The sequence below is a fragment of the Anopheles arabiensis genome, chromosome 3, assembly GCF_016920715.1.
Source record: "Anopheles arabiensis isolate DONGOLA chromosome 3, AaraD3, whole genome shotgun sequence".
Taxonomy (NCBI): Eukaryota; Metazoa; Arthropoda; class Insecta; order Diptera; family Culicidae; genus Anopheles; species Anopheles arabiensis.
Window position 1 is genome coordinate 32447937 of NC_053518.1, and position 24831 is coordinate 32472767.

At 44.7% G+C, this 24831-nt stretch overlaps 1 protein-coding gene across 8 annotated transcripts in view; it reads left to right on the top strand.

Annotated features, from left to right (window-relative positions):
- LOC120904793 (protein sickie) overlaps positions 1–24831 on the top strand; it is a 347597-nt gene that overhangs the window by 196326 nt on the left and 126440 nt on the right. For all 8 annotated transcript variants that reach the window (XM_040315143.1, XM_040315144.1, XM_040315136.1 and 5 more), the window contains 2 exons: positions 9543–9669; positions 10224–10371. In XM_040315143.1, the coding sequence (XP_040171077.1) occupies positions 9543–9669; positions 10224–10371 (275 nt within the window). The remainder of the gene's footprint in view (positions 1–9542; positions 9670–10223; positions 10372–24831) is intronic.

Here is a 24831-nt window from a genome sequence, read left to right on the forward strand (position 1 = left end):
TTCCGCGCAGCACATCAGAAATCACTACTCGCGAACGATTAAGCGGTCCCCTGGGCCACGGGCAGGCGGGTATGGCTTGGTGCGTATCTCGCGCGCACCCGAAAAGCGTTTTTAATTGTCGCGCCTTTGCCTCATTATCGCGAAGTGGACAGTGTGTCTGAGTGTGTGTATGTGTGGAACAACGGTGGCGTTAAAACGCCCGCCAGTAGCGTACCGGTTGCTGCGAATTATCACCCGGTTGACCTTCTTCTCCGCCAGCCACTCTGCGTGTGCGTGTGGTGAGTCGGCTTAATCCAACGGATTGCTGAGCGCGCACTTGGATGACTTCGCTTTGGAGGAGGCGGCTGGATAATTTACGTATTTTGTTTATTTACTGCAAGGGTTGTTCCTCCTCCCGAGTTCCAATCTTAACGGACTGCAGGAGAGCTTCATTAACATACCGCTTGGAAGAGTAGAAAACACCCCCTCTCCAGATGGCTGATGCTGCTGCTGCTGCTGCTGGAGGACGGTGGCAGAGGACTTTTCGTCACCTTGTGGTGTTCTCGCAACGCCAATATCACCGGCCGCCACCTCACCGTTGTGCGGCGACCCTTTCTCCCTTGAACGGCCGGCGCCCAAAGTCAAAGCCTTCACTGAAGGAGGGGGGAACTAGCGGAGGCATGCAAAAAAGATATTTCCTTAAAAGGGATTCGGCGCATTGAGCCGGCTCGAGAAACCAGTCCGTCACTCACACCGAGGGGGCTGCGCGCGCATATAGCGCCTGCCAGCGGGAAGGACACACACTTGCGATGTGCCGTCGACGTGTGCGCAATTATAGCAACCGTGACCCATTTTCAGGATACAACAGGGCGCTCCCCCTCCCTTCTGCTGGTCGCAAGATGAAGTCACAAAGCTTCAGAGCGGCAAAGAGAGGGAGAGAGGGAGAGAGAGAGTATTTGGTATGAAAAGGGCGATGGTTTTGGTTTCGGTGCAATCAGTGTGCCCATATCTACCAGAAGCTCCGTTGTTGTTGTTACTCATATACCTCTGGTGGACATAAAGAAGGAGAGATGCCTTGTGAAGGCTATAGGCAACAGGGAGAAGGTGTCGCTGGACGCGGTTTTTAATTTGCTGCCCGTGTGAGGTACCGTTAAGCAACCCAACGGGACACACACTCACACTTTTGATTTCTGCAAAGTCACAGAGGCATCACGAATTCAGAAATTACCCAAAAAGAGCGTGGTGGACGTGGCCCCGAAGCTTAAGAAATAATAAGATATTTTCGTTAAGATCGGCCCCAAAAAAGGTTATCACCAGCGAGTGAGGATGATTGTCAGCTGAATAGAGCTTTGCTGAGGAATTGGAGAATTGGGGACAGTCACACAGCGCCGATGTCCTCACAGCCCGAGGGCCGTTTCTCAATTAAAGTGCTTAATAAAGCCATACTTCATTTGGTCGCACCGTTGCTGCAGCTTCTGCCCATTTTTTTTTCTTTTTTGGGAACGATCGCTTGGATCACGCTCAATCAACGTTCGTTCCATTCAATTAATGCACTTTCGCCTGGCTACCGTTTTGTTCTTCGTGTGTCTTTTGTCGACTTCTGGAGTGGTTCGGGAGAGGTTCATTGCCAGAAACGGTCGTAGGCGCGTGTACTATTCTGCTTGATCAAATCAACTCTGCACCCAACGGTGACCTCACCCGCCCGGGTGAAGGTCGTGTCCCTCAGGAACGGGTCATCAGTACAATTTACGTGACTGTTGTTATTGTTGCTGCTGCTGCTCCTGCGCTGGAGCTACACAACCCAATCAAATCCAATCGAACTCCACTCCGGCCCAGCAAATAAGTTTCTGGCTAACAAACTTGTTGTACAATGTTGTTCGCCCTACCGCACTTTCGTTTCGGGTGGTCTACTTGGGATCTACAGGAGGAATGGGAGCTCTAGCCTGATCTACGTGACATTGTGTGACAGGGAAACACGGGAAGGAAGGAAAACTTTAGCAAACTACCATCGGAACCAGGGCAATAGTGGCTTTTGTGAATCGTAAAATATTGGCTTCCATCAAACTTGTCGTCGTCGGGTCGTACCTTACGTACCTCGAGGGAGCTCTACCTTCAAACAAACTGTTTTCATTGAATAAACATCAAATTTCTTTTGCTCATTGAAGCTCGCCTTAACGCCAGCAAACAGAACGACTCGAAGCAAAACTAATATTATGCAAATTGCTTTTATTTAATTACCGCGCACAACTTTTTCCTAGCGTACCTTATGCTCGTTGCGCAAGAGGAGACCCTTTCGAACGCAGCTCGGATTGGGTTTCGGGCACAGGAAAACTTTGCTTCCTGCTGATGAACCTCAGGACCACGAGCAAAAGGTGAAGGAAAGTTGCTTTTCTTTTTTATTTCCCGCAGTTCCCGTCTGGAACTTTACCTATTTCAGGTCCTCAAACGATTGGCTATAAATTATAATGTATTAAATAAGAGGAGGAAGAAAAAAAAATGAACGCGTGCTACAAAGACGCTCACTTCCTTCTTGGGACGTTGGCTCGTTAAGCCGAACCAATGAGTAGCCTTTCAATTAGCAAACGGGGTAGCTGGACGGCGCCATTTGGAGACCTTTTGCACAAGGGCGGGATTTTGGTAAATGTCTGGAGAAGTGGTGATTAGCGCTACTAAACTAACAGTCCATATACCTCTTACCACTACTGCTGCCTTCTAAGTGGTTAGGTGGCTATAAATTTGGGACGCTACAAAAATGTGTTTATTCGCGTTTGACGATAAAATTCCCCTCAAAAAAACCTCACTCCAAGGTTCTGCGATATTGGAGTTCCGCTAACTAGTCCGCTAAAGTCCACGCGCCCGTTATTATCGGACGGTAGTAAATTTCGGTAAAGGGTACGAGGGCCCCTAAGTTAAGTATAATTATTCTGTCAACTCGCCCATCCCATCCGCTCCGCTACCAAAGGCCACGGTCATTTCTAATGGTTCTTTAATCGGGCGCGCGCGGACTCGCTGGCCCGTGATCAATGACCGGGTGACCCACATTTCACGTCTCCCGAGCGAGACAGCTAAACCATTCAATCAACCTTTGAAGCTCACACACCTCCAACAAAATTAACAAGCGATTCCGAAGGGTATGCTTACCCGATCGAAGATCGCTATCGCAAACTGATCAAGCCTCAGAGCCTGTTTCGGCGGTGATTGGTGGTGATTTCACTACCAAGTTCAAGCAGAAATCGGGTTGTCTGAGACTCTTGGTCCGATACGTATCGGACAAAAGCGCACGTACAGGGTTTGGGGTTTTGTTGCCTTGGAGTTCGCACCTTGGAGGCTGTAATTCAATCCCTGCATCATTATTCGCCATAACCATAACCGAAATGTCGCACAAAGGTTGCTCCTTAAGGGTGGGTAAATCCGTGCTGAAATATTGTTCAACGAAGGTGAAACAGTGTTCCGGCGAAACTTGAAGGCAAATTAAGCCATCAAAACCTCTCCAAAGGGTGTGTACCGCGCTTTGCCTTATCTGGCTATGTTTCCTTCAGAGCTTAATTAACGTCTTCATTTGTGGGATGTTTCGGTCGAATCAGTAGGAACCCAATTATTGAACATTCGTTCAAACGATACGAATCTTTCCCTTCTCACCGCAGCAGTCGCAAACTTATATTTCCGCCAACACCGATAACAATCTGTCTCATTTGTGGGGAAGTTGGTTAAACAAAATGATTTAATCAAACACGCTTCCTCCCCACTGGTTCGTGCTGTTGGTGCCTCACTAGCAACAAAGTAATCCTCAGATCTGTGTCAATTCTCGGCGATGGTGGTGCAGGTCACGTCGCCCGAGCGTGACCTCATCAAATGATGCTTTCGTGCGGAAGTTGTGTCGCACCACGACGGCGCGAGCGCTCGCACCATCCGCCAGCGAATTTGAATTAACACCCATACATTCCAGCCTGTCTGCAAATGGGAAGGATGTGTTCTGGCCTAAATTCGCTTTGCCGTGGAAGAATTAATGTAGCGACGGAAAGTGCCTGTGAGGATTCTCCTGTCTGTAAGAACCATACCGGATGTCCCAGAGCAGAATTACTGTTGCGTATTTGTGATGTCTATGTTGGTGTGACACCTTACATCATGAATTACCCAAATGCGTATCACCACCGAACCTTAACCTAGCTTTGGTAATTTACTTCCACGCCGCCGCTTGGGAATCGAAACCGAGAGGCTTCAACGCTTTCAGAACGTGACTTCAAGATCACTCTTTGTGGGCTGATGCCGCGCAGGTCGGTTGCTTACGGTGTTGCTGAGGATGTAGTCACCTCAGATCTAATTATCATCAAAAGAACCCCCCCAGCACAAGAATGCTGATGGGCGGCTTTTACGAACGCATAACTGAGATTGATTGGCGTTCCGGTTTGTTCGCACATCGTCACGTCAAATGCTGGGGCGGGGTGGGATGTTGTTACCTGTGATCTTTTCTGGGCCCTTGCTGATACCCACCAAAAAGGATTCCCACGACGTAGTCCGTGTGTCCTTTCTTGGGTCTTTTTTTCTTGAATTACTCGAGTGGTATAACCTGAGAGCTGCGGCATCTTTTCCCCCAACAATCGTGAGTTGTCAATTCCAAAAAGCTCTCTCTTGCTCTCTCTCTCTTTCTCTTCTCTTCTGAAACGAATTCAGAGCTCCAGCAGCGATGCAATTCCTTTCCGCATGGGCCGGAGCGACGAGGTGTACGCATTTGTAATTCTAATTTCTGCAAACCGGACCCAACCATGCCGATCTGTTGCAATGGGGAGTTGCTCATGAGCGCTTAATAGTGCCAGAGTTTGGGTTGAACCTGCGGTGTGTGGTGCACATTCTGCCGGAATGTTTCATCTTATTTTGATTTGTGGCGGCGTGGTGGCGGTATATGACCCGATGGTCGTTGTTGTTTTGTTCGCCGTGACTCACCATTCCATCCGCCCGATACACACGCCCCCGGTCGTGTCGGATCGGAATCCCTTTTACATCGTGTCGGCAAAAACCCGCCACCGGTTCCTGCACCGTCATCCGAACCGGTCAGTGACATCTTATATCACACGCGCCCTTGTTGGAGCATTGGTTTCGTCCCATTTGTAGAAGGTCGCCTGGATGCGGCTGGGATCGCGAATGTGATAGCGCTTCTCGGAAAGTGTTGTTTCCCTTATTCGGGACACTGTCTCGTTGCTCTCCCTTGGGCCGGTTTAACATTCTTGGCCGTTGTTCTTGCAGCGGGAGGCAGCGCTCTGGTTATGGTTCGTGAATGACCATCGTTCGACACGTGGTTCGTGTCCAAAAGGTCCATTTTAGGAACCAGCAACGCGGCTGCAGTTGTCTGCCCAGAATGCCTGACGGGAGTGAGCGGTGTATCGTGGCTAGTAGGGTGAACTAAAAATAGATTCTGCTCCCCTTATAAGAGCATGATGTCTTACAAGGAAAGACTTGCCAGATCATATGTCATACGGTGTAGTGAAAGCAACATCATCCAACAACAGCCAACATCTTAAGAGATTATGAATATTTAACTATTTGTTTTTACATCCTTTCTAATCCATGTAAAACAGAACAAGAATTGTACAACTGCTTTGAACAGCAATATCTAACAATTGTCGCCCTACCTTTACACAAGAAAACCCTCCCCACCAAACTGGACTGAAAGGAATGCCAAGTACCGTACAGCACCAAAGCATCCTTATAAGGGCTTGATCGCGATCTCTCGCCACCATCAGCTTCGTGGTGTGCAAACAAAACGAGCCCGATTATGGAAAAACGCGCCCCAAAAACATGCTCCAGTTTGCGTGATACCACCCACCCCCGACCCGACCCCTTCGCGAAAGCTTTCTTCGGGTACGGGCGAGAGTCCCCGTGTCTAGACAACTGCGGGCGGGATGATGCAGTATTCTGAAGTATCGTCCGCTTGCTTCTCTCCAGCTAGCGCCCGAATCATTCAAACACGAGTCTGGCGAGACCCCAAAAGCATGTTTGTTTGTTTGGTTCTCGATGGTGGTAATTTGTCACTCAAGCCACACTCAGGAACCTTCCCTGTGCGCGGCGGGGCGATTCATTCATGAGCCAAGTCTCTAAGCGCAGTTCGCGGGAAGATTAATGGACGATCGACTCGAAGGAAGGGCCTTCGTCACTACGATGAGCGTCTTTTTAGCTTGGGAGTAAAATGGGGGCTTCTACTACAAATAAGTGTCTATATTGCTGTCTTTTTTCCTTCCTTATTCTATTCTCAAGAGGATATTGCTCCCAGAAAATCTGTACCCATGGAAGAAATGGATAGTTTTTGTCTGCTTGATTATTATTGCATACCGTGATGGGGCATGATGGATCTTTCTGCCTTTTGCCAATCAAAAAAAGGAACTCATGTTTGATGTTATTTAACAAGCAATCTGTGGCTGTTTTTTCACCCCTTGCTACCCTTCTCCATTTGATGGAGGTGAGGAAAAAAAGGGTCGGCTCGGTCGGTTTGAAATCAATCACCTCGTGATGGTTGGCTTTTGCTAATTCGTAACCATTCATCAAAGCTTGCTTTCGGGGTAAGCGATCGGTGGCATCCCATTTTTACCTGCGTTTGTAATAAATTCATTTGATTTGTTAATCAAATTATTTCCTTGTTGGATTCAATGAGGTTTCACCATAAACTTCATACTTTATTACGTCAATACGCTGGCAATATGTTTGTGCATGCCAGTGCTCATTAAACTATTTGCACAAAGGAAGCTAATAAAAACCTTCTTAACGCATAGTAACGGCAATACTTCTCACTAGAAACCGTTTTGGAGGGGTTTTTTTCATTTTTTGCAAATCTGTGTCACGCTATGCGTACATAAAACGTGCACCACCACCGAACGACATCGAAAAGTATGTGCCAAATGCCATCTCATAGGTATTGCGGGCATTTAATTTGGCGAACGGTGGCGCCCAAACACATCTCTGCGTGCGCTCGCAATTTTTCCCCGGCAGTGCTTTCGTTTTTATGAGCGCAATCATCGGCCAATGGCATACCATTTTTTGGAGGTGAATTTCGGGGCAACCAAAAACAAAATTCCACCCAAAAAAAGGTATTTTTTGTTGGCATTATTTACTTTGCAGGTAGACGGAACCAAAGAATGGCAAAAAGATGCCATTATGGAGCATACCATCGATGTGGGAGCTTAGAATCAAGGTATACCATTACACCACACGTCCCTTTAGCCGGCTGTCGGTTGACCGGAAAAGGTGTATTTAGGAGGGCGAAATTGGGTTCTCACCTGTCCCCTGGCAGAAACGGCGTACTGCAGATTGGATTCATAAGCAAAATCGATGGAATAGTTGGTGCGGTTTTGATGGTTTGCTTCTGCGATCTTTCGCGCGGGGGTGGTTTTGCATTGCTGCGCTAAACGGAATGAGCACCAGACACGCCACCGATTCTGCTCTCTGGCGTATACAAATCCATCATCCGTTTCCGATTTTTTGTTGCTCCCTTGAAGTTGCCTCTTAGACGCGGACAAACTGCCAGTTAGAGGTACACAATAATCATAGGGTTTTTGTGGATTGAAATTTTGGAATTATATCCATTGAGAAGTAACAGTACCTTCTAAGAACTAGAGCAAAGATTCGAAATGATTTGAATACATCTACATCAAAATTCATGTTTCAATCAGGCATGAGGCTTAAATGCTTATAACATATTTGACAAAAGGTGATGTCTGCATATCAACTTCGCGTTTAAACCCAAAAAATGTCAACTTCTGACTGATGTGAAACCTAAAATTTACCATGAACCTGACCTTGAAATGACTTTGAATAATGATATAATGCTAATCACAACTCATTTGTGTGCTGAAATAAGTTCATTGAATAATCTACTGCCCGTGTGACATTGGTGTCACTGTTCACTGTAGTTCCTAACCAACGAACCGGAACCACCTTTCGTACATTTCCAAGCCCACGACACAAAACACGTCCATTCGTCCTCTAGACATTCAAATTTAGCTCCAAAAAAAGGCTCTCCTCAAATTTCCCCATTTTCTGATAAGCCAACGGATCCATCAGCGCCAACTCTTAACGTAATGAAGATCTCATCGCACTGCGCATCGCGCCGGTGAAAATTAAGTGTAATCAAAATTGTATCAAAACAAAACACTCACCCCGCCCCAATCTAGATTTCCATCTCGCGCTAACCGAGGCGTGAAATTCATGGCATGCTTTAATGAATTAAGTCCGCAATTCCGATGCATACACTCTCGCCACTCTTCCGTGGTAGATCTCTCCAGCAGTGTGTGTGTTCGCAAGTACACCAGATCGAGTGCTGCTCCAACAATGATCGTCATTAAATCAAGCTCACTCACAAGATGATGTATATACCGCACAGCAAAGAATGCCAAGTACCGAGTGTGTCATTTTTGCATTTGCTATTACCACCTTCACGCGTGATCCGTACTGGAACGATTATTAGTGTTGTAGCTCGCACACTCCGCCTTCATGACTTCATGGTGACTGCTGTCTTCCGCTTTCTGGTTCCCATTGTCCCATGAAAAAGTGTGTGTGGCAAAGAAGTGGCGACAGAAAAAACCACGCACCACGACACGGATGGATGCGTGTTGTCAGCAACTTGTTCGATTTTGTACTTGTCCTTTCTTGCAACGCGCATCTGGTGCACTCTCCCGTTTGCGCTGTAATGCGAGTAGCGTTGGAAGAAGCGATGGCGTTGGGACGGTGTGTGAGAATGATGGATTTTCTCTTTTGCTTGCGTATGAAGAATGAAGTGTGTTTGCAACAGTTGTCACTGCAATCTTCATCAGCTTGATTGAACAACGGTGAGGGAATTCCGTACTCTTTCCGTTTCTTATGCCGAACTAACACTGCCCGTTAGATGTCAATCAGCCTTGCCTTAATTGCGATGAGATATTTTATAATTACAACTCCATCATCGACTGCAGTACTACATTGAGTCATTGGAGCGGTGCTGGATGACTTTATTTACGATGAATTGGTTCAGTAATACATTGATGTCGTGGTAATGTTCAAGAAAAGGGACAAGTATCATATTTATCATATTCATCGTCCAATTTGGTTATTGTTCTGACCATTTCTTGGTAGTATACGATGCCATTGAAACATGCTGAATGTCAACGTAACAAACAAACAATTTTAATCTATTATTTCTACTAACGTCATCACTCATGCTTCCAGCAAAACCCTTTATTAGCTCCGTGCTTTGCGTCATCCCCACAAATTACACCGTTTTGACACACAATGCGAGTAACAATGCTCATGTCATTAAAAGATTCTAGGGAAGCACAATTAAAAGCCACATGTTTTCAAGCAGCACACCAAATGAGTCAATGGCCAATTCGTTACAGATCGCTGTGACAGCATGCACCCAGTACAGTTGAGTCGTGCCGTGACAGATGATTCATGTTCTCCGTCGGCCTCCGACGCACACATTTGGTGCAATTGTGTACGGGTTCAAAAATTGGATTTTATTTTCCCAAATAAATCATAACTAATCGATTGCTTCTAATATCGATTCGTTCTTTTTCTCGCTTTCTCTTCCCTCCCCGCAGTACGATAACGTGAACGCATGCCTCACGGTTCTGAAATTGCATCAAGTTGGCGGCTTGGAATCGGTCACCCCGAATGACATCTGCAGCGGACGGTTAAAGGCGGTGCTGTCGCTCTTCTTCGCTTTGAGTAAGTATTAAAACGTATTTTATCGTAGTACGTTTCTCATTTCTTTAATTTGAATAGTTTGTAAACTGGATTTAGTTTAAGATTTTATAAGAGTTACAATTTTCTATTGTATTATTTCTTTATCTTAAAAATGCAAATCATGTAATTCATTTTATAATGTTTTAAATAATTTTATATAATTGTCATAACAACGTACTTCGAAAATGAATTCTTCGTGTTGTTTTGAATTTTACTGTAAAATGTGAAGTACACAGTGCTATGCACATTGCATACAACAAGGCGTAAAACGATAAAAACGATAAAACAGCAAATGAATGTGAAAGCGCCCTCTGTAGTCTATTCAAATAAGCTACACATTTGAAAAAATCCACCAGTGGCGCTAGTGTATCTATTTAGCCAAGACAAGAGCCTACCGTTCGGCAACAATTTGGAAAAAAGGAAAATCAAGACGGCTGTTATATCTTTCTATTTATAATTTTTTGATTCAATTTCTTAATTTTATTGTAATATCATTTTGTTATTTAAAACCCGTATTTTCAATCATTTTTGCACAGGTCGATACAAACAAGCGACGAAGCAGAAATCTTCACTACAGCTACAACCACCGCAACTGCACCAGCATCAGCAGCAGCAGCAGCAGCCGCCCCAGCAGCATCAAACGAAGGTGGAAATCCATGCCGTCCCAGCCGAAATGACGAATCGGTAAGTGAATATAGCATTTTCATTAAACTACTAGATACTGGCAGTATCTGCTGTAATAAAATACCCAACCAATGGAGAAAATGAGTTTGAAATGCAAATTATGTTGTAACCGGAAGGGACGTTTTCCACTACAATCTCTCCAGAGATTACTCCAAACACAGCTCCAGCAATCTTCACTCCACAAACAGTACTCTTCGCTGGTTTGCTGGTGATGCATTGAAATTCTTCTCCCCCGTGTTTAGCATCATACGCGAACAATGCTCTCCATCGGCAACCCCTTAGCGGTTGACGTGGGGTTGAATATTTGCAATACAAAACGATTTAAATGCGACAACAGGACATGAAAGGGTTTCGTTTGCGTTTGGTCGTTTTGTGGTTTTCCGATGGTGCAAAGTTTTGCCTTCAAACAAGTTGAAAAGCATTCCCTTCGGAGCATTGCTCCCGAGGGTGAGATGACCCACGCGATAGTTTCAGTGGCGTTTATCGTCTCCCTGCTTTAATGGAATGTGTTGATGGAAATTTCAGTTCGAAACACTTCTTTGTACATACAGCGATTGGAAAATTATATTATAGCTACTATCCGCTGCAAGTCACGTTCCTTGCGGCATGCAGTTACTTCCGGCATGTAGCTGCAATTTAGATCGACGATAGTGTGCATCGTTTCTATCGTTCTGCTGTACGTAATTTGCATGCCATCGATAGCCTCCTACCAAACTCCTGATGTTACTACCAAAGGTTCTTGGTCTGGTTTTGTGGATCCGCGTAGAATCAATGCACTATCTCTGCCATCCATCTCGTCGGCACCTTGCTGCATCGATTAAGGGAACTTCAGGCTTCATACCATCAAACATCAAACCACACACACACTGAACATCTGCATCAATTACGCTTAATTAACCTTCAACAGTAACGATTGCAACCGGATTGCAAGGACCTTAAACGAATACAAACTAATTTCACGCCTACATTCACGTACACCGGGCGAAAGCCATACGGATTATGCTTTTACCGTACACAAACAACCATTTCCTTTTGCCCGGTTTTCCCTCTGATGCGCTGCGTAAAGTAGCCGAGGCAAAGAAGCATCCTTCTGTTCTGATGTGATTTTCTTTCGATTTTCCTTTGACCGTCCTTCGTGCTTCGTGATTGGATTGTGTTGAGCCACACTTTCTTTCTCCCAAGTACACACAAACATTTGTGTGCTGATTTGGGGAGCGTAGAAACGAGCCTACCGCACCTACACACACAAACAAACGAAACGCTCCTTTTTTACCTCAAACGGTCCAACAAGCAGGACCATAAAAACCATTCTCCCCTTACAAGACATCGCCGTTCGCTGGACGCAGATGTTTGTAGTTTATGGTTCTGAACCTCCCGTGCTCGGACAGGTCGGGCCTGTCTGCCCTCGGTTGGGGAGAGAGGTTTAAATTGTATTTCCACACGCATTTGTAAGGAAATACCGTACCGTTCGCTGTTTGCAAGGGAAAATTGAGTGTGACAATCCTACTTTGGCGTACACCGGAAAGAGGCGCTGTAGGGGAGCAAAAGGTGATACAATGTGTTGTCCTTTCGTTAGCCACAGGGACTCCATCGAATGATCGAAAGCCTGATTCGGAGGGCGCGTAACAAGCGCGTGTTTACCTCGTGGGTTCAAACTCGTCTGAAAAGGTATCGAACGATGATGATGAGCGAAAGGAAAATGATTTTTTTGTGTGTGTGTCATTTCGGTGGCAAGTATTCTTGGACTTCCCGCAGGGCGTGTGTTTTTTTTGAGGAGAAAGTTTATCCCCTCGTTGGAATAATTTCCGATATTCCTTTTTTTTTGCTGCCACCATTTTGCGTTCCTGTTTGGGGCGGGTGGGAGCGACCAGGCGTCATGTTCTTGGGGAGAACAACTACTGCGTGCTACATCAAGCGTACGCAAAAGACATTCGTGCTGCATCAGTGACAAAGAAAGATATTAAACTCGTAAACGATTGCTAAGGAGGGTGTCCCCAACATACTGGAGTAAGGATAAAACGATGCTAACGGGAAGTTTTGTGTGTGGAAAATGTGTTACCACGATTATCGATTGATAATCAGCGCGCATTGTTACTGCCCAGGAGCAATGGGGGAAACGAAAGCGATAAATCTAAAACCGTGCTGTAAATAAAGTTTGGTTCTTATTTATTTTAAACTGAATGGAAATGAGCAAAGATGTACAAATTGAAATTGAACAATAATAGGAGATAAATTGTAGAAATAAAAAAAGATACAAATCAGTTGTTCAATATGGGCTTTGCAATGCGGATTGCAGCTCTTTAGGCGCAAACCACTCGAAGCAATGAGTAAGAACAACGCAAGCGAGGAACCTCTTCAAATTGGGGTTTGTTTTGCAGTTCTTTTTCAACAACAAATTAATACACCAGACACAATGTTGCACTTTTTTTGCTTACGTTTAGAATCGCCCCATTCAGCCATAAAATTGCAATATGATGGCCGAAAAGGATTTGAGCCCCCCTCCCCACCAGGAGCGTTATGTCAGCTGTTGTTATGCATTTAAAGTTTTATTTATGAGACCAAACGGTTGTACTGGTCATAAAAATGGCTCTATAGTTTACCTCCAAAAACACGAAAAAAGGACCATAAACAGTAGCAAAAAACTGAAAGCTCACACAAACACACAATTTCTTGTCGATAGAGCTGACCCAGCTGACTTCGGAGACCATTGGCAGGACAATGATCGGAAGTAAACTGCACACCCCGGACATGGTAATTAAAAGCGTTGCCATAATCCTTCTCCCGGGAAGGTATAGATTGTCGGAAGCAGATACTCGTTCGAGGTCGCTGTAGAAAAGGCGGCCACACAAAAAACGAGCCGACCGTTTCCCCCATATCCTGTCGTACTGGATCGGTAATGGCTTTTACAGTCGAAAAATGTAAATTTATTCATCGGCATTCACGCTTCCCGGAGTCCCGGGTGCAGTTCTGTTTCGGTATTTTTCACTGGGAAAGCGTACGCCTTCTGCATAGCGTGCATAGTTTGGCTTTAGTATGAGGTTAAAATTTATTACACCTAAATGGCGACACACGCGTTTCGCTTTGGGAGAGGGTTCGTGTTGCACCCGGCATAGAAGGTCCATCAGCCATCGGCAGACGGCAGCGTTTGTTATAACTCATACGAACCTGGCGCCACGTGCCCCAATCCCAAAAGCATTGACCACGAACGCAGCGTGATTAGTGTACCCGGTTTGAAGGTTTGAAACTCATCCTTCCCGAAACGATCGATCTTCATAAGTTTCAGACTTGATTGATTAACGTACGACGGCACGCCGGTGTGATAAATGGTGGTTTCGAGATTCGTCAATTATGCACACTGGTGGTTGTCTTAGGGCGGCTACGAATTTATTGGGTGTTAGGGAAGAAGCAGAAACTTTGCCCACAAGTACAAGTTGCTAAAGATTGGTGGTTAAGGAAACACTTAAAATCTTAGCACACGACACGTGTACGCTAAGACGAAGACAAATATTGGCCCAGTCTCGGTGGTTGCTTCTAAGGGTGTGTGGCTGGTGTGTCTGTTGTTACTTTTTACGGTGTGGTTTCGTCCGAAAGACGCACCCTCGCATTCTGTAGGAAAGAATCGATTTTCTAAGAATCCTGGACGACTTTTGCTAGAATATTAGTGCCTCGTAGACCTTGTTAGAGTGCGTCAGAAACGAAATTATAGACACACGTTTGCACAGTAACTCCGGAAGATATCGCGGTGTATCCTGTGTGCTCGATAAATAATTTCTAATGGTTTCTGGAATACAAGGGGAGGATATAGAGCACGCAACACTGTAAGCATGGGTTCGTTTCGTCCGCTTTATCCTAGAACCGGCATTACTTCCGGCATTATCCCTAAAGGTGTTTGCTACAACGCGGCGAACTAGAACCGACACTAGTGCGCTTGGGGGTGTGTCAACGTAACGAAACAAAGATAGAGAGAGAGAGAGAAACAGAGAGAGAGAGGATAAATGCAAATTCAAACTCGGCTGTTTTGTGCGTTGGATGGTGGGAGACAAACGAGAAGTCCACTGGGAGCCCTGGAAGTGGTAGCAAGGACATAAATCTTGTAACCCGCACGAAAATCCTCAACCATTTACGCACCCAAATAAACAAACAACCGAACCGGTCGAACGCGCACACTCATACTACTGTTTGGATGCGTCAGTGTTGGTGCGTGTCCCCACACACACACACACACACTCTAAGATACTGTTAATGTTCCGAATTTTGAAACCTCCCCGTTTTTGAAAGGGAGCATCAGTTTTCGGATCCCGTTTGCCGGTATTATTTGATGCGTGAAAAAGAATATTCGTGGCGTGGTGTGGCAAGGTCTCCTGCATACGAGTAGGCCGCGTCCGTAAATCATGTCCCATGTGGCACGGGCCCTCCAAACGGTCTCCAGTTCGGGTCATTCTGCCGTTTCGCTCTCCCAATTTTGTCAACCCGAAAGGTGGTGATTGGAGGGAGTTTTCTTTCTTACCAAAAAACTAAGTACTTTTAAAGCCTTCGCTCTCAACGACCGAAAGTAGCAAAAGGGGTAGATTATTAAAGAGTGTGTTTTTGTTTGCCTTTGATAAATGTACGCACTGTCCTTCCCTCCGCCTCCACGACCAGTACCTCCCACCGGGGACACGTGCAGCCAACTCTCGGAGGAGATTTTTAAGGCCAAATTAGTGCAGTTATTATCGCCACCATGTAATCTGGAACCACCGTTGCGGGGCGTGTTTATCTCCTATTTCCTCGCCGTAGGAGGAGGGGGACGCCTTGTCGTTTTCCCTACTTATTCATTAGTGCTCTTTATCAGGAAAATGCGTTACACTACCGTAAAATTGTATCCTCGAAGGTCAGATAAAAGGCGAACCTACTTGGACCTGCTCTATTAAGTCACTATCATGATTATTTTATTTAGTTGTTATGCGTTGCTTTGCGCACCAAGCGTTTGAAAGGGTTTGAAGCGAATGACTGAAGATTATTTGTAAAATTATTAAAATAATTTCTATACTTTAAAGTATAATAACCAATATACAACCAGTAAAATACAGAAAGTATGTTATTTTATTACAAAAACGCCTATATCTATGCATTTTGTGTAACATTTTATCCGTTTCAAGCTCAAATCGACTTCTTCAATCAAAAATAACAAGTAAATGTCGAGATTTATGTTAAATCAAATGATAAAAAGCAATAATAAAATAACACCCACTGTTCTTCTAAGAAAATCTGTTCATAATTGGGCAAATATTATCTAAAATGTATTCAATTAAATCATAAAAACGCCTTAAGTTATTCTATTTACATTCAAATGAACTCTTTTCAAGATCTACTTGAGTTTTAAAATCCAAAATAGACGATCATCAAAGAACATAGGCTCCATAATGCGCTAGCTCAGCTTGATAATGGATTTAAAGTATACCTTCAAAGAACGTCATTCAAAAAACCCAATGATGGAATCCATTCGTTCTATCCAACCCCGTATCACAATTGAATCATAAAAAGGGCATATGGAAATTTTTATTACATTCAACGTCATAAATCAGTCTTGTAGCGCTGGTTGAGAATCGTTCTCGCACTCCTGCACTATGTCTTGGGGACGCACTCGAGGCTGGAAACATTATTTCATTGTTTTTATTGAACTCCGATTGATCGTTCCTTTGAAGCGAAATAACACAAAACTTCACCAAAGCTGAAATGCACTTGAACTTGGGCCACTTGGAGCTTGGGTTTGTATATGGGCCCATCGTGACCCATCAAAAGAACAGAAACAATCGTGACAATTTTTTTGGGGCCTTTCTTTGTTACACGCCCGTTCTGTCTGGTTTCATTTTTGACACTCTGCTCCCCTACCCTCTTATTGACAGCTCGTGAACAATGCACGTGAACTCAACAAGCGACCCGAGCTAATTAACATATGGTTCCGGAAATGAACCCCTTTGCGTTGACCGACCCGACCCCGAAAGCACCATAATTCAATTCCACCAAAAACACACGAACAGCATATGTGACACATAGGTATAGAAGCATCCTCGCGTTCGTCACACCAAGAAGATGAAAACATCGCCCGTAGCATCATTTTGGAGCGCATTGTTTGTGTGGTAATTGAATTCCAGCTTAAATTGCATTTATTCCACCAACACCTGGAGCACCATCACGCCTTTTCCCCGTTGAAGTGTGGATGAAGTTTTTGAAGTTTTAACCAGATCAGTACCGTTTGTTCTGTTTGCGGTTGAAAAAGCATTTCGGTGGAGGGTGGTGAAACTCGCTCTACTCGCCCTCAGGGCACGGACACACAGCATTCGGCATGCATTTATTCCAACGTTCAGCCGGGTGAGGAAAACCACGGAACGCACACACTTATCCGTCGACACATGTTGTTTGGTTGGTTGGGGAGCAGTTTTTCTCTCTTTCGTTGGTAAGAAAACCACCACCCGGGGTGCCAAACGGGGTTTCCCGAGCCGTTGAAAATCAATTTAGATTTACATATGCTTTTTCTTTGCCGACAAAAGGAACTTCCACCAGCCAAGCGAGGAACGTTTTTTTGAATGATTTTCTACGGCGGAAGTCAAAACCAGTGGGCCCCAGGCAAACGGGCAAGAACAATGTGTCGCGTCTCTCATACCTTTGAAATTGGTGCTAAATAGTTTGGCGGCGTCTCTGTTGCCAGTGGAAGTGCTTTTCTTTGGATCTCGTTATGGAGAATTTCAATGTGAAGGCCGCTAAAACGTCACAAGCGGCTTACTTTTGGCAAGCCGTTTAGCATATTGTTTCGGCGTGAAACCCTTCGGAAGGTGTGCAAATAAATATTGCCTCAAAGTGTTTCACCTCAAAACATTTCCATAATTTCAAACAGAAAACCATGTCTTTTTGTTTATATTTAAAATTACAGAAAAAAAAGTAAGCCTACAAAATACTCGCATCGAATACATTTTCCTGCTCGGGAACAACGGCGAACCGGCATTTAAAGCGCCACCTACACACGCACGAAAAAACCATCAACAATTCCCTCTCTCTCCCTTCTACTACCCCAACCCTTCGAACAACCCTTAAGCACAGAAAGCAGTTTCCTTTTACAATGGTAGCGTTTCTCTTTCCTTTTGAACTGAAACACGGAGAGTAGGTGAGCATATTTGTGCTCTGGTTGCCAGGTTACGGGTTTTCTGAGAGAGACGCGCTTTCTGCAGGGGTTGTCAATCTGATATTTTGTATGATGGTGGGAATAGTTATCGCTTTATTAACACAATTTCGTTATTTTTACCCAAAAAACTGATATAATATTGCTAACTACATTTAAGACAGTTTGCATCTTTTCTGAAATTATTTTAGTCATGTTTGTCATGGAACTGAGACTGCAGAAAGAGCGTTAACTGAATGAGAAAGGATGATAAACGAAACTCTGTTCATTAAAACATAGGTTCATTAATTACATCGTTTATCAGCAATGACTTCGCTTAATGAAATCCCTGAAGTAAGCTCTGAGTTTATAAACAAGGGCCAAATTATTGGTAAAGTCATCATGAATTAAGACCCACCAAAATTATCGACTTAGATTGAAACTCCAAACTCTAAGCCAATTCGTTGTTTATGCCGTTTGACTTCGTTTGTTGGTCCAAATATTGTTTTAGAGTTTTTAACGATACACTCTGGCGTATTTTATTCTTTGAACCAAGACATTGTGATCTCAAGTTGATGTATTTGTTTTCGTAAATTTTCACTTTATAGTTCATCATGACCAAATCCAACTAATGTCCAAACGTTTTCTAACAATCCCTGATCTCACCCCGTCTCTCAAGCAGCGAGAGCATTTCTCGCGCATGCTTTCTCTCTAGCCAGCCAAATCACCAGGGAGGGGTGAGCCGGTGAGAACTTGTTGGCTTCCAGGCCGCACAACACAAACCGGCAAGCCACTAGCAGCGTGTATTTACGTTTGAACGTTAGCAGCGCACGGACGTACGTGTTGCCGCATATCTATCTCGGTCTCGGTTCGCGTAGTTTGCGTACTCTCGTCGACGACCCAACGGCCGGTTGAGTTTGTACCGTCAGTAGGCTTTCCGGTAGTTACCCACAAAGTCCCTACGTTTTTTTGTTGTGTATTTTATTATATTCTCCTCTGTACTGCCGTGTGCCCTGGTGTATGTGAAAAGGATCTCTTTGGCACACATTTTCGGAGGGGTGCAACACTAGAACCGTGGCGTGCGTGAGTGCAATTCTCCAGAAGGGTGTCCTCTCCCTAGTGGTTGTGTTTGTGAAGAGGCGAAAAAAAACACACGCGAGCACACATCTGGCGAATGCGTGCGGTGTGCCCGGACAACAAAACACATGCCGGGCTCGTGCCTGGCCGGGGCAGGTTTTTCAATCACTGGCGCGATTAGATAAGCCCCGGGCGCGTCCACGCGTCCAGCCCGATCGCGAATCATTTTCCAATAAAAAGTGTATCTGCCTTTGTACATGTGAGCCTTGTGTGTGCGTGTGTGTGCGTTCCATTATCACACTACTTTGTGTTGAATGTGTGTCTGTGTACATGTGTGTGTGTGTGAAGAATAAAAATAAATTATACAAATCAGCAAATCAGCAATGATTGCAACGCATCAAACGAAAGTAAAGTGCATTTTGTTGTGCGAGACCACGAGCGTGGGTCTCAGGTCGTATCTTCAGGCTACGGCTTTCGAGGTCGCCCAGGAGTTGGGTGTTGAGTGTTGTGTTGTGAAGTTCGATCGTGATTTGTAGGCTTCCAATGCGATAAGAGCCTGAGTACTGCTTCACACGAGCCGGCCGCACAACTCGCGGACCCGGTCTGCGGGAATATTCCAGGAAATGTTTTGATTTACGCATTTGCAATTAATGGAATAATAACACTTAATGAACGAGCGTTTAAACCGGCAGAGTGTGTGCGGTGAGACTTATACTCCAGCAAACAACAGAGCGAGCAAGCAAGCAATGGGATTAAACAGCACGCTGAAATCCATTGGAAATTAAATTAATGACCAGTGTGTCCTCCTCCAGTTCTTTCGCTCCCTCTCTATTTCATTGTCAGTCGTGCTCGGGACAGAATCAGCCCGCTATAGATAAATCTGCCGTACCCCGTATCCTGACGACATGGTCGTGGCGTTTAGCTCTGAGGGTGATTTATAATCCTTCCCGTAACCAGACATCCTAAAAACTCCGGCAGTCCTCCCGCTGCCGATTGTTTGTCTGTACATTTTCTGGAATTAATTCAGTGATAGGGTTCTGAGCGTGATCCTGCCGGTGGTTGATATCGTGAAAATTTGTTGCAACTTTGTGAACTCTCACTCTATTTCCGGGGCAAAGCAAGGAGGAAGGCACTTGGGAAGCTTCACCGCCCAACCGTCTGCCGTCTGTCGGCGCTTGAAGAGCTCCAATGGAATCATTGACGTTGGTATGATCGTTGGTACATCTCCAGCTGCTGCTGCTCCTGCAAATACCACTTCTCGGGTTAGTTATGTGGCTAACCGATGCTCTCTGGTCGTACCAACAACTTCTCCACACACGTCCACTTGGAACGGCAAGTGTAAACAGAAACCACATAACGGCAAACAACACCCCCAACTGCCCCCTAGGAATTGAACGCGGGCTGTACCACAGCCACGACACTGTATGGATTCTGCCAATGACTTTTTCCTCCCCTTCTTACCCCATGCGACGCTTTACGTCCCCAGTGGACAGTGTGCAGTGTGCACGGAAAGTACAACAGGGGCCCGCTGGCGAAAAAGTGTAAACAAATCCCTTTTTGATCTGTCAGACGCGGCTCCCGACACTGTGTACTGTGGGGGGGCTGTGGCAGGCTGTGGGAGGTACTGGGTGTTGGCATTCAACAGCAGCCGGTGGCAATTTTCTTCCACTTTCTGTTCAGTAGATGTGCAGGCTTGTGTCTTGGCAGCGGTACCCGTTGGTACCCGTGGTCTGCAAATAGTTGAGTGCAAATCAACCAAGAAACCAAGGGGGATTGGGATTGTGAGGAAGAACTCACAAAGGTGCGACATTGGGAGGAAGACTTTTTCAATCCTGCACACTCCCTATTAATGTCTGCCGGGTCGCCGACTAAACTACGCTTTCCCCGTATCGCACGTAACGGATCTCGGTGGATTGAATTTATGACGCTTCCTTTCTGAAGGTGTGTCCTACAGATTGTTGTTGTGTTTTTTGCCTGTTTGCCATTTCGATAAACATTTGTCAATTGTTGGATAAAGCAACATTCAAGATAGACACACTCTCTCTTTGGCAATCGAAAAACCCGCCCGCGTAGATAACAGATGCGAAAAGGATTATGCAAACATCGCTCGAAACGAAAAGAAGTGTGGAGGGTTGTGTTGCTGTATGATCCCTCTGTGATAAGTGATAAAGATTCATGAGTGGGGGAGAGGGAGAGAACACCAAAAACAACAACAAAAAATCTATTCCCCTCCTCGAGTGCCAGCCATTTTGTTTGCGAAGGATGTATTGTAAGTGTTGATAAACAATGTTCCCTATTGATGGAATTTGTTCTTGTTTGACAAGGACACATGATGGTCGTGCCTTCGCTTCTTAAGGCAAGATAAGGTTGATTAAATTGGAAATGGATAAAGGAGAGAGAAAAAGCATCCCAAAATGATGGGATGTTAAATTTGTGATCTTCTCAATGTTAGCCCACACACAGCCAAAGATCAAACCAATGAATATATGATTATCTGCAAACAGTATGTTGTTGGGATGGTTGGGAAGCTTTATTTTTTTGCGCGCTACGTAAAGAGTTATGGGACATTGAGCAAATAATATTCTGAGGATAAGTTCCCACTAGCGTGGGCAAGTAAAGCGCGATATTTATTTCAAGAAAAAGGTATATGATAAACTTCACCTTTCGAGGATCCTTTATCTCGTACCTAAAATCGAAGATATAACGTCTTTGAAATGCAACTTAAAGGAACGAACCAGACAGTAGCTGTCAGGAAGCACTATTTTTATAAATTTTAGAACTTCTGCACATTGTTTGCTGTTTCCAGCCGTACACCCTTTTCATCTATCTACCTTGCCTGTTGGCTCTGCGCGAGATGCTATCATTTTCATTTCGATAAAACATTTCCACTCGTATATCCGACGGAAATGCGACTAATGCTCCGGAACTGTTAGCGAGCTGTGGGCGTTAGGGTGAAACATAAACCAAAAACCAAAAAAAAAAACACAGGTCCCAAGAAGATGAAACCGGCAACGTGATGACATGGAAAACTTTTTCCACCTTCCATTTCTCTTCCTTTTTCGGAGATGAAATGACGTACACACCCCACTTCTCTCGCGCTCCCCTTTCATGTCCGATTGTTTATTGTTGCTTTTAAAGCATTCCAACGTTTTTTCCCCTCCCTTGAACCGTTGAACACACCCACACGGATGACCATTTTTTGGGGAAGTTGGGCTTTGTTTCATGTTGAGGAACACTTTGTTTGGTTCAAAGACCCGAATCCGCAAGGTGTCACAGACATCTCAGCATACTGGGGAAGGTTTACCGGGTGCGCGGATGACTCTTGAAGTCAGCCGGATGAAATGTGAACCATCTACTCTGGGATCGCTCTAAGTAAAACCAACCAATTTGTCTGCCTCATCTGGGTTTCGGTTTGTTTTCGGTTGCAAGTTTTTTTTAGGGGGGAAATGAAAACTGCATCTGAAAATAAGGGTACAAGCTGTGTGTGTGGCTGAAGTTTCGGCTTTTGATATATGGACCCGGGTGTAAGGCGATATTTTGTATGTTTATGTTCCTTTGGATGCTCCAGTAAGAGTTACTGAGAATCACTAACCATCGCCTAGATAAATTAGACAATATTTGCGAGTCATACGTACATGATGTTGTGTGAAGTTTACGTCTTTAGAATTAAAAGAAGGAAAGTTGATTAACAACTGCATTTTTACTCTGATACTACTAAACCCTGTCTTTTGGAGCACAAATCCCCCGGGTTTTTGTTCGTAAATCATGATTAATTGAAGCCATCTTTACCCTTCCAAACAAACGCTTACCTTGCGGCAAGGGAAATGTATTGTTTTGTCCAATGATTTGTCCTCTCTTACCCGCTTTTGCTGCTGCTAAAAACCCACCATCAAGACATATTTTCGCAAACATTGTTTTGACAACAATCCACAACAGCTAAGTGCGCTTGCACAACCAATTTCCCTGCTTTGTTGTTCATTACCTCGGCTCTTTTTTGTTTGGTCACTCCCGCCGATTGTCTGGCTTTAAAAAGCGATGCTTTAAATTAGAGTGCATCTTTGGTCTCTGGGCCTTCCCCACTGCTCCCAATGACCATTTATCTAGGCGTGCTGAGTGAGTATCATAAATTTTTCATTGGCAAAATGAAAACATTTACGGCCCAGGGTTCGGAGTTTCCAGCAGAGCGTAGTAAAAGAAACACCCCGCTCTGGTGAAATCTTCCTCCTGATTCTATGCTGCCCAGACAGTACGTTGCCGCTGCTGCTCCTATCAGTTTCATTTCTTTTGCTGTTTTCATTTCATTTTAATGTTTATGTATCAACACAAGCTGGCAGGCCGGAAAAAAATGTAGGCAAAAATAGGTCTAGCCGGACGGGACGGGCAAAAAAAAAAAACAAACCCTACTGGGGCTTGTGCGCCATGGAAACCCTCTTTTTTGTGTGTGTCTTTCCCAGAGTAAAAAACTGATATTGAGTAACAGTTTGATGGCTAAGTTTCGCGCGCACAACCCTGAAAACTTGTGTTTTTTGCCTTTCTTTGCTGTTCCCCGCTTTCATCTCCACTTTTAGAGTCGGTGAAATTTTCGTCTAGAGAGGTCAAACGAATTTATGCCCAGCCGGCCCCGCAAGCGCAAGCGATAAGTGTGTAAATTAATAAAGTGGACAGTAATGTCCGGTTTTCGCGCCGCCGTTCGGGAATGAGCCGAAAGAAATTAAAAACACAATCATGCATTGTCTCTGGCAGCTCTTCTGGATCGGTACTAGGACCCGGTCGGTCGCGAGCGTCGGTGTAAATAGCATAAATCGCATTCAAACAAATCTCGCTTCCTCTGCCGCCAACAAAACACACCAAAAACACCAGACACCGAAGTGGCGAAGGGGTAGTCATCAGGTTAGGTTCACAAATTCGTAAACAAAGTGCAATTTGTTGAATCACATTAATTCCTCTCTTGTTTGTTTTCGCTGTTTTTTGCATTCGCACTCCACATTTTGTGGCAGTGAATAGAAATCTCGCAATAAATCCAGGGTCGTGGGTTTGTGATTTGTTTTTTTTTTTGGGAATTGCAAACATACATATACCGTGCAGATGGTGGTGCAGCTTTTAAAATAGAACCACTGATGGATGGATGATTCACCTCGAACTCGTTGTTTTAAACTGATTTCGTGTTTTTGGTCTGGCCAGCAATGTGAAGTAAACATACGTACGCGCTACGTTCGGCAAAAGTAAAGGGAACGGCAAGTAAATGCACTTCACTCATTGGCATGAACTCACTTAAGTGAACTTGCACATTAAGATAGTCGTTATCTGGACGAGTGTTTGCTTACAAGCTTATTACGTTAATGGTGCGTAATTTTTTCGTTCTGTGTAAGGCATCGCTCATCAAATGGCGGGCAATATTTCATGTTTTATTGCATTGGGAAACGTTTCTTTTGAGAACGTTTATGATGAGGATGATCAGTAGACTTCCCTGAACGTTGAGGTTATTTAAATAATCACAATCATAACTCAATATTGAAGAATTATTATGAACTACAAAACAACTCTACCATAAACTCCCCAAAAATATTCGGTATAAGAATCAACATATAATTCCTTTCTTGGGTTATCCGATCTCCCAGCTCTGCTTATCAGATTGTCCTAATTGAACTCATTTAACGTTCCGCGGACCATAATCAACCATATTTAGGCGTCTTTTACCGTTCCTTTTTAATTCCAAGCCAACTCTCGTTACGATAACGCTCGGTAACGGTAGGGAACACTAATGTGTTACCGTTGCAATAAGCGACTCGTAAAATAAATGCACACCAATTCCCTTCTTGCTCCCTCCCGTACATGCAACCACTCTTCGATCCCGATTGTTGTAACCTCATTTGTCATACCGTTTCCACCGTTTCCCGATTGTTACTTCTTCCCCACCGACCAGCACCAAACGAAAAAAAAAAGAGAAAGGAAACGATGATGAAAGTTATTCGCGTTGCTGTTTCTTCCACAATCACACAAAGCGTGCGCACACAGTGGAACTTGTTTTGCCCCCACGCGCAAAGGGAACCTCCTTGGGGCCGCATATAACCTCAAAACAAACTGACCGGCACCGTCCGGTTTGACCCCGGACCAGGTGTGGCATCGCGCGTCCAGCCGTTTCCTGCACTGGAAACGTACCGGCGAATGCGGAAACGTTCCTACCGAGCGGATGAATAATCGAACAAATATCTGGACCTCAGAGATCGGCTGCGTTTACGGATTATTGC